This window comes from Trichoplax adhaerens, genomic scaffold (assembly GCF_000150275.1).
Source record: "Trichoplax adhaerens TRIADscaffold_24 genomic scaffold, whole genome shotgun sequence".
NCBI lineage: Eukaryota > Metazoa > Placozoa > Uniplacotomia > Trichoplacea > Trichoplacidae > Trichoplax > Trichoplax adhaerens.
Window position 1 is genome coordinate 652455 of NW_002060965.1, and position 11312 is coordinate 663766.

The 11312-nt window shown below is 34.2% G+C and overlaps 2 protein-coding genes across 2 annotated transcripts; one reads left to right on the plus strand and one right to left on the minus strand.

The window, feature by feature from the left end:
* Positions 1–1795: 1795 nt before the first annotated feature.
* Positions 1796–5058, minus strand: TRIADDRAFT_32578 (uncharacterized protein; the record flags this gene model as incomplete). The annotated part of the gene is made up of 14 exons (XM_002117451.1): positions 1796–1848; positions 1997–2093; positions 2273–2309; positions 2422–2531; positions 2635–2714; positions 2848–2950; positions 3112–3347; positions 3520–3662; positions 3741–3908; positions 3996–4101; positions 4190–4258; positions 4391–4496; positions 4818–4869; positions 4937–5058. Coding segments are annotated over 14 exons (1482 nt in total), but the record flags the coding sequence as incomplete, so codon positions are not given.
* A 1711-nt stretch (positions 5059–6769) lies between these two features.
* TRIADDRAFT_38435 (expressed hypothetical protein) lies at positions 6770–9748 on the plus strand (the record flags this gene model as incomplete). Its single annotated transcript, XM_002117394.1, has 7 exons — positions 6770–6910; positions 7401–7612; positions 8035–8118; positions 8219–8247; positions 8429–8563; positions 8837–9036; positions 9201–9748. 7 exons carry the CDS (start codon positions 6770–6772, stop codon positions 9387–9389), a joined length of 990 nt encoding a protein of 329 aa, XP_002117430.1. The 3' UTR covers positions 9390–9748.
* Between the last annotated feature and the right edge of the window lie 1564 nt (positions 9749–11312).

An 11312-nucleotide genomic window follows, 5' to 3' on the forward strand; every position in this document is an offset into this window, starting at 1 on the left:
ATCTTGACCTAGAGGAGCATATAAAATTTCCCGGCCTGGTAGAATTTCTTCTGATAAATCCATGTTTTATATTTTGATGCGATGAATGAATGATCTCGTCCAATCGTCTATCCTAATTAAGATGGAGTAGGTGGACAATATAGCTCCTATCTAGCACTATTATACTATTTGCCCAAGGATATTCGAAGACTTTTGCTAAATTAACAGGTGATCATCGTAATCTAGAAAGGCGGCATAGCTTGAGCTAGTTTACAAGAACTCCTTCGGTACGTAGTCACAAACCCGATGGGGCAATTTGCCTCACCGTAAATTCTTCAATCGTGCTTCGACGAATCACTAGATCTTTACTTATTGACCGTCTCTCTCGGCAGTACTTATAAAATCATATTCCTAACTGCATGATACACTTGCTTATTACAGTGTTAACGGCCAAGGAATATGACCTTGATTGATTGCTTTGCGAATGCTGTTATACGGCTGGACACGCCGCTTAAATCGAAAGAGATTTTGATAGCAGTCGATACAGCATAGGATAGTGTCGATTACATTTACATAGTATATTCTAACCTAGTGTGTTGTGTTTGGCACAGTGGACTACCTAGTTGGCATTCTTAGTCGGACGGCCAGAACTAATTATAATTATGTATAATGAACCATACCAAGATACATACATACAGTACTAGCTTGACCAGATATTTTAGTACAGAGACTATACGGTCTCAAGTCTATCATATAGTAATGTTGTACCATAGCTTTCGATTGCATCGTAGTTTTTGTGTATCCAGCTACAGTGTAGAAAATTTTATTTCTATAGTTTACTGTAGTCGGCTATTGCATACTCCGAGATTCAGCAACTTATCCGCATTAATATATATGCAAGAAGACTTATTGGACTACTTCAGTCATGCCTTACAATCGGTTGCAGCGCACTAGAATTGCAAACTTGTCCCAGTCCGATTCTAATGGCGCGATTTGCGCCCACAGTTAATAAATCTCTCCCGACTAATGGATGATGAAATTTAGCATAAAATATATATATTGTAATAATGTTCGTATTTTATAGCCATGGACTACCAAATATTATTATTTATAGCAACTAAATAATGCTGGTGGGATATGTACTCTATGACATATCCTTAAGATACTTTTTTGATTTGATGAAGTTTACGCTGACACTAGTAAATAATTCATGATCACAGTTTACCATTCAAATTAACCGGATCAGTCACTTTTAACTACGACTTTACAATAGGGATTTAATGCACTGCAGAACTATACACCTATATTGTAGCAGTTGCATATAAAATGCAAAACTTTAGAAAGTTTGCTACCGCGTATCTAGGTCAATGTACATTAAGCTCACGGAAAATCAAAGATCTAGGTTATAATAATATTTTTAAAATATTTATAAACTCACAAGCCAACTCTAATATTTCGCAATTACAAAATTTTATCAAATAACATATCGTTTGCGAATGTCTAATTTCAACCTCAATTTCATGAAAAGCTTGGATTCTGTGGTATTGACGTTTTCAAATTAAAACTGCTATTATTACGAGCTACTACGTTTAGACTAAGCGGCATAAAATGAAACATTATTCTATTATTCCATAAGTGCTTATTTATGTGCTGGCTCCAGCTTGACACTATATTGTACGCGTAAATTGGATTATAGAAATCACGTAGGTTAAGAGCTATGGCATCACTTTAACAAAGCAATAGAGTTTATAAGATGTCATCTACGAATAGATAATTGCCATTATGGTAGAATTGTATCTTTCTTCATAAAAAAATTCTATGACGACGATAAAAGTCTTGCAAATTCTACTAGAGTGCGTGTAGGACGACCTGAAATAAATCGTAATCCATGATGAAAATGATTTAAATTTTTGATGATAAAATAAAATTGAACTTGAAAGTAATTCCAATACCAGCAAATTATGAAGTTTTATTATCGTAACTGACGTGAAATGAATTTGTAGCATCCTATACATACCTGTCATCCCATTGCGTAGATAAGCCGGGTAATCGCCTTCTGAAGACATGACACCAGCTATATCGAGATGTGCCCAGCGAGAGTTTGAAACAAATTCCTAAGCAGAAGTAATGAGTTTTTTCAACCTTAATGATTCATTATATTACAGACGTTATAGTATTAAAGCTATATTTCGATGGAAAAGAATACGATATATTAGGATTCTCAATGTTATAGTGAGGAATTTAAGTTGAGCCCTTTTCGTCCAACAAGTTTTTAGTGAATAATGTAAAATACCTTTAGAAATGCTGCTGCTGTGCAAGCTCCACCAATCCTGAAGTGATAAATTAAAAAAACAATCGATACCGTAATTTAAACATTTACTGGGGCCGAATTCATTGACATTGTATGAGCAGAATGGCAATTTACAGATATTTAATAATTACCCTCCTGCTTTCCCAATATTTCTGATATCGGCGACATTAGATTTAATTTGTTTAGAATATAGATCATACAACGGCATCTGCCATAAACGGTCACCACTTTTCCAGCTACACTAACGACCGATAATTAATACGATAACGAAATATTATTGCACAAGTAATTCTTTTACACTCACGTATTACATTGAAAATATATCTTAAAATTAAGTTTTATACCTCATATAATTCTTGCCATAATTTCTTTGAATTTGTAAAAACACCTGCAGCACCTGCTCCTGTTGCCACCGCCATAGCTCCTAGAAATGTTTGATAATGGACAATAATTATATATATACATAATTAAACATTAGAATAACAACCGAACTAAGTAACGTTAACAAATATATGTCGTTCTTTGTAACCAATATATCTATATGCTGCTCAATTTACCGGTTAAAGTTGCAATGTCTATCAAAGTTTCAGGATTAAATTGATGAACAAAGTGCAAAGCGTCGGCAAGAATTAATCGTCCCTCTGCATCGGTATTATCCACCTTTAAAAAATTGTAAAATCCTTCAGTTATTAATCTTATCACTAATCTTATAGACTCCCATTTGAAAGCATTAAACTCTACGGAGTATAATAACAGAATATCATTGTGACAGACACGTGCGATCATCAAATTATGTACAACGCAACCTGCTGTTATTACACCTGAATTGTTTTTCCGCTCATAGCTGTTAGAACATCGCCAGGTTTTACTGCACTTCCAGAAGGCATATTTTCACACAACGGAATGACACCAATTATATTGAGAGGTAAATTAAGCTTTGAAGCCGCGTACAATGTTCCAATCGTGACAGCCGCGCCGCCCATATCTGCTTTCATCATGTCCATATTGGCGGCAGGTTTAATACTAATCCCACCACTACAATAGTACAAATTTATAACTCTCTTCATTTGTAGTTATCAACATGGAAGTTAACCAGTAAGTAAATACCTGTCAAAAGTTACGCCTAAGGAAGTAATAGAGTAATACGAAAACATGAGGTTATAAGGAGGCAACAAGTATCAATAAATCCACAGTATAATCTGACATGCAACTGCTAAAAGGTAATATACCTTTTCCAACAATTGCCAAAGCGTGCTTTTCGGTACTTTGATTTCCACGGTAATTCACGACTAGAAAAACTGGAGGTTCACATGACCCCTGAGAGACTCCAAGAAATGCACGCATATTATTTTCTTCAGCCCATTCTTTATCGCTGCATTACAAAGGAATGTTTTAAAATTCTCAAAAGTACAGTATTATTTGATATTTATTTACGGAATATCAGGCTTACTAAGATGTAATGGTAATATTATTAAATCCTGCCATGGTCTTTTCAACGGTAGAAGCAAAGATGGTTGGGGTCATTAAATTTGATGGTGAATCCATTAAGCGTCGAGCAAAATTTTGACTCTCCGCCAGAATCGAACCAAAACCCCAGTCTTTTGATATTAATTGATCACTAAAATAATTAAATATACGAATTAAAGTATTAGCTGTAAACCACGTACGAGGTATATGCTACAGTAGTCATATTTAATTTGCTTACTCCTTCATAAAATGTGTCAAGAGTAATTCAACTTTGCATTTCTTTTCTTGATCCGATTTTAAATCATTAAAGTCATAATTAGCTAGATAGGCGCCTTCAGCAGCAGCTTGATAGGAGGAATAGTTATAAAATGTTCATAATAGTGCATAGGGATTTACTAAGATTCTCAATTTATGTCGAGGTATGAATCTTACCTTTTGCATCCCAGCACGGATCCACTTCAATAGTAGATAATTCCAGTGATTTTAGTTGCTTTACTCCACCTAAGTGCAAAACATACGCAGGAAGGATCATCATGATAGAATTTTAATAAAACAATCTAACTAAAGTAGAAAACAATTTTACTGGATATATACAATCTCATGATAGTATAATATATAAGTAGGTAAGTTCACCTGCTATTCCAGTACGGATATTTTCCTTCTCTTCATCAATATTTTCAAGCGATTCGGAATTTTCATTTGAGCTTTCAATATTAGCAACGTAGACTGCTGGATAATCCTGTAACAGTTTTTAAAAGTGTAAATTGTGGATTAAGCGATTTAAATTTAATTTTAATATTTATATATATATATATATGCTAACCTATATATATATATATATACGAGTATATATGTGCATGATAAAAGTAATAGATCTTAAATTCAATAACGTAACTTTAAAATATCTTTGACGTTAGCTTATGTACACGTACTATGTTGCATGATATTACAAAAATATTATCTACTTTCAGTAGGAAGCCGTTGTGTATGATAAATGACAAATTACAATTTAAATTCATGCTAGGATTAGTTAATTCTAATAATTAGAATAGAAGTGTACCTCGTCCAATCCGTAAAAAAGACTTCCTGCACCTTTATTAAAGCCGGGAGCTCTGAAATAATAGAATAATTGTATTACGTGAAATACTTAGTAGCTCATTTGTACCTTGCCAATCATACGTTTTTAGTAACTCTGATAGTCGTCCATTAGTCTTGGTATCAAATGCTTTTGCAGCTCCTGTCAATTCTGGCTGGGTCGTTTTATCTCCGTCTTTCCGAACTGCCAGCAATAGACCTCTGCCTGCCTATCAATACCAGATATTGCGGTCACTCATTTATAATCAATGTTGGATTAAGTATACAACCTCGAAGCATCAATTACAAGCAAGTACATACATATCGAGTAGAAGCTGTTCCGAAAAATCGACGAATTAAACCATGGGATTTCAGCATTCTGTAAAATTTTTATCATCAATTAATTCTTTGCTCAGATCAAAGTACGAGTATCTATGTGCGTTAAAATGATAACGCAATTTATTAAGGACTTGAGATGATTGTTCGCATGTTATGCATGACAGCTAATCAAATTTCAATACTATTAAAGACACGTTAACATTCAAGGCACTTTTTTTAAGGTCCCTAAACAACTCAGTGACTGGACCTGGTACTGCCGTTGTAAGCGAAAAAGCTTCCCATTAAAAAATTGTATCAATAATACAGGTATACACTTACTGTACACGTATTGTAGATCTTTTTTTTAACAGATCCATGCAGCTTCAAGGTGCTAATGGCATCTCTTATGAAACAGTTGTACAGTACAGTATTATATATATACGTTATCTAGTCGAAATGAATTCCAATTACTGCTATCATCTTCTTTAGAAGCAGTTGCTTGAGTACACAGTAACTTGATAGTACTGCAACAAAATGAGCAGCCTACAAGGTCATCAACACTGCCGGAAGAAAATCACCACTTTTTCCCCTGCTCTACAGCTGCAACAACAAGTATGGCAGTGCTCCAGTTTTGTTCATCGTGCAACTACTCGTACCACTTGATATGGCAGGAATAGCAATAGCACGTCAATAATTAATACATAATACTGGATGATATTCAAGTCTAGATCTAGCATGATACAGTAATTTAACTTGATCTCGCTAAGCTTCTTGATTGCGACCAGGGTAGGCTCTAGCTCAGCGCTCTTAATGGTTGCAAATAGTAGTAAATACTGTACAACTTCAATCCAGCACAATTGAGATAGTTTATGAATCAGAACAAAATATTTCCATATATTGGTCTGTGTGTACCCTTGATGATGACCATAAATAACGTGCTAACATCATCTATAATACTCGATGATATTCAAGTCTAGATCTAGCATGGCATGCATACTCTGTAATCTAACTTTAGTAGATTAAGTGAAGATGAATTTTACCTTGATCTTGTTAAGCTCCTTAGAAAGCGAGGAAGGATGCTTCAAAATAATAATGGTAGCAAATGGTGGACTCCACAATCTATTGCCAGCTCGTACCCTACTGAACAGTACTGTACTATTAGTGTATACTGTAATAAGGTATACTATAGTAAGGTGATTATGCAGCGTATTACTACGCAAATCAGTGTACGATACTGTACTGTAGCATACTGAATGTCATCATCAAGTGAGTCTGCGACGAATTTGTCACCTTCATTCTCCTCGTTGTTTTGGTCGAGCAATCACAGCATAAGTGGTGGCAAATCTACCGCTAAAGTTACTGAAAATGTCGACGAGAAACGATATAGAAGAGTTTTAGAACATTTTGGATAGACAGACCTTGGCCATTTGTAGAATACCCTTATCAATTACGTTGTTCTTGCTGGTTACAAATACGTAGAGTCTATACCAATGTACTGCGATTATTTTCAATCGGCGAGCATTTCAAAATTTCTATGGTGGATATGGGAAGTCTAGTCCACTTCAAAAAGAGCGAATAAATTTTCAATGAGACCAATGTGATCATAGAACAATTGCTCCAATGTTGCGCCAAATCAAATTTCTACACTATGTTTTAAAGTCTTTCTTGTATAACTCGTTTAATTCGAGTTTAACACTAATTGAAACTGCCTTTCAACCGACCTTGTTTTGCTTTGATATCCTTATCCGAATTTTAGGCCCGGTAAAGTATTAACAGTAGCCTTGATAATGATGTAAAAGTAGAATATCAATCAGAACTGTAACCATAACTCATAGGAAGTGTTCAAATCTAAGGGTTCTTTTTATGAAATAGTCAAAAATGATCTACAATTTAGTTAATACACACTTCATTGGTTGTCATAATTGTTTAAACTATCTTATGCAGTGATCAAGAGATCTTGTACCAAAGCTTGCATGGATTAAGCACAGAATCATGTTATTACTTATAGGTTCAATGGTACATCTTGTAGGCTGCAGACATAAAATTTTAGAGTGCTTGTTGCTCATGGTATCAAATAGATTCAATATTAATGTTGTCGTGGGAACGCGAACTGTAATATACTCTACAATTGATGAGATTGCAATAACTAAGAAGTCTGTATAATATTAAATTAAAAATAATAATGAATGAAATGGACGTATGTTGATAATTTGATGGAGTCTAAGAAATTTTTCATTTTCTTCAATGCTAGCTATTTGTAGTATTGGTGATAGGTCTGACAACAGTCGTGGTCGTTCTTTACTACCGACTCCTAGTTCCGAGAATTTTAACTTATGGCTTTATTCGATCATCATGTCATCTTTTGTATGCGCATTGGTTATTAGTCAATATCTGCCATCAGTATTATCGAGCAGTTTGTACAGAACCTGGATATCCTGATGAGGTTATTGATATTATTGTATAGTAGAATCATATCTCTATACTGTATGTACATAGTAATAGCTAATATCGATAAAGATTAAATTCTAATGACGTTTTTACAAATACAATATTTGAAATTCTATTTTAACTAGTTATAGTACATTGCAATTTAGTTTTGATCATTCCTTTACTCGTAAGCTCAAATCGCACTCAATTCTGCTGTTTGAATGCTTATAAAGTCTTCACTCTCAATCTATATAAATTATGTTACTATCCATTCATTTGTACAATTTTATAAGATTACGTAAAGAGTGCGAATTTTGTAACAGAAGAGGCTCAAAGGCATAAAATGTAATATACTCTACATTTCAGAATCCAGAAAATGCTATTGAAGCTTTACACTATCCAGTTTGCAAAGCCTGTAAGATATTATAGAATTATGTTCATATTTATTATTGCTACAGTCTGTATTTATATAAGAAATTATGCTCTTATCAAGGTATCGTTGCTAAACCTCCAAGGACTCATCACTGTCGCATTTGTAGGAGGTAAGGAGAAAAAGAAATGGATACTCAAATAATTACGACTTTAATATATACTCCAGATACAAATGAATTGTCTATAGTATTTAAATCATTTTTATCATAGGTGTATTATGAAGATGGATCATCACTGCCGTATCTTCAACTACGTTTTCTTATAAGGATATTGTACAATTTGTAGCAAAATTTGCTATTAAAGTAGAAGTATTAATTAATATAGTATACAACTTGGCCATCATATTATATGCAACAATAACGTATTAATACGTGTATATACAAGTACACGAGTATTTGTCCTTAATAGTAATATCTGTAGCTTGGGTAAATAATTGTGTAGGTCGGAATAACCATCGCTATTTTATACTCTTCTGCGTATACATGTTTCTTGGCACGTTATACGTCTCTCTCTCTGGATATGATTTATTTCTTGATCAGTTATATCTCCAGGTATGTGATTTAATTTTGGCGGTGTATAATTTAAGATCGTATTACATGTTTCCTATAGGCGATTTTTAATCGTAATTTTTGTCTGATACGAAACACGAGGTTTTAGAGCTTGACTAAGAATGCATGTAATGCAAGCGTGCTATTACTGAGAGATATCCTGATCGTTGCATAAGCACACTGTTTATGTACATGCAGCATCATTTTTAGTTGTGTTCTTCCTTTAATGAGTAGATTGTTTATAATTGTAAAAATTTTTTCATCAATCTTCAGCTTCAAGATCGTTCGAAATTGAACTTGGCTTCCGAGTATGAAACGGATCAGTCTAGTGCGTTATTCTTAGGAATTCTTTGTGCAACAGTGGCTTTTATATTATTACTCTTTACTGGCTGGCATTGTTTTCTTATATCTACAAATCAAACGACGATAGAAACGTATGCCAATAAGAAAAAGAAAAAGTTATTGAAGAAAAAAGGAAAGGTCAGTCATAGCATAAAGATGAATTCTTAATTATTTTTAATCATGGCATCCAGTGACAAACTGATCGTTTCGATGGGAGTTTTTAGAATTTGTTAACGTACGCAATATTCATTTTTAATATTAATTATTAATCATCATTATTTGTAATGAAAATGTTGCAATAGCGATTCCGTAATAAATATGACCGTGGCTTTGTAAGTAATTGGAGGTCAGTTCTTGGAATCTCAAGAAATGATAGTTTTGCCTTATTATTGTGGCCGAAAGCCTTACCGCCTATCCGAGACGACTACAGAACTGACTACAGCAATAAACTTAATGGAAATTTTATAGTGGAAACTGTACGCTCTGTTTGATATGTTTAATAGCATATATATATATATATACTTATACCCGTATAATTTGTATATCCTAAAGAAACCGTATCACGCACGGAAGTAAAATAGGAGCCTATGCTATCGCATGAGCATAACGCTCATTTTTCTTCGATCCCATGATTCGATATTGATAGGAAATGTAACTCCATTGCTAACGACTAAATTTTAAGAATAAATATTTGATACCGAATCCAAATTGTTTGATATAACCTGCTGAAATTTTTATATTATATGGCTGTTGATAATGCTGGTGCTGTATGATAATTAATATGCCATTAAATTTGTCTTACATAGTGATATTACGCTGTATATTATGTAAATGTAATAAATTAAAATAGTATAATGTTTATTAGCCCGATCAAAAACGTGTTTATATTGATATTTCGAGTACATCTTTAAGTAATACATGATTTGAGCTCTATTGTATGTTATAGTTGTTATATTGTATAGCATTATTACCTTTGAGTCTCTTCATTAATTACTGCTTTGATGCAATCAGCATGTTTTGCTTACAAGATTTATTTTGCCATTCATAATATACGCGTACACGTACAGAACACGTATGATGCTTTATCAGAGTAATATGGGGCGTTGTTATAGTATGCGAGGTTGGTACCCGAACGATGGTTAAAAGAAGCGTCTATAGCAGTTGTTTGTACGTACAGTAAACAGGATACCAATTTTCTCACTATCAGGGCCAATGATACCCGTTTACTATACTAGGTTAGATATCAAAACCTTTTCAATTTCGCTTTATCTTCGGTTATGATAATGACTGCGTATATCTTGCAAGAGTCATCAATCTTTAGAGTCCATGATTCATTAGTATTACAAGTGCTATCTATCATGCTAGCACCTTGTCATGAGTGATATCGCTATTGAAGATCATTAAGTGATTTTAGCCATTTATCGTTTTGAACTAATGTTCAATGGATAGTAAAAGGTGTACATGCAAAGAACTCACACAAAGAATATGTGATGGAAACCGCTACAGACGTATACAGTAATAGCATTTGATTGCAGTACAAATTTCTTATTCAACTAGACACTATGAGTAGTTTCGTCCTCGTTGTAAAAACAAGATTGGGGAGTTTTGGTGGCAAGCTTTTTTGAACCTTTACCTTTTAAAACAAGTTGCTGATTTCATCATTGGCATGTAACCTTTCGAACAAGTTTGTTTACAGTGTTGCAGTCATATTTACTTTTCACTCTGATCCACAGGAATACTCTAGTCAGGCACTGTGGTAGTGACATTATTTTTGCATTCGCCTTATATAGGATCAATATAATAAATCATTATTATGGATGCCGCGTTACCGGAAATGATGTCATGGCAAAATTGCATAGTACGATACCATAGACTGTACACTGTACTGTACAGTACAGTAGTGAGTTGATCTGAGTTCAGCACTGTGATAGTGACATTATTTTTGCATTCGCCTTACGGATCAATAAAATAAATCATTATTATAGATGCCGCACTACCGGAAATGATGTCATGGCAAAATTGCACAGTACGATGCCATTGACTGTACATTACAATACTGTAGACTCTGCACTGTAGTGAGTTGATCTGAGTTCAGCACTGTGATAGTGACATTGTTTTTGCATTCGCCTTATGGATCAATATAGCAAATCATTATTATGGATGCCGCGCTACCGAAAATGATGTCATGGCAAAATTGCACACTTAAAATGCACAGTACGATGCCATTGACTGTACACTGTACAGTGTACAGTGCACAGTACAATGCTGTAGACTCTACACTGTAGTCTACAGTACAGTAGTGAGTTCATCTGAGTACTGTACAGTACTGTATACTGTAGTTAAGCCCATTGGAAGAGATGCAATTTGAGGTCTGAAACTCTTGCTCACGCGACTGTACGGAGTACAAGCCTTAC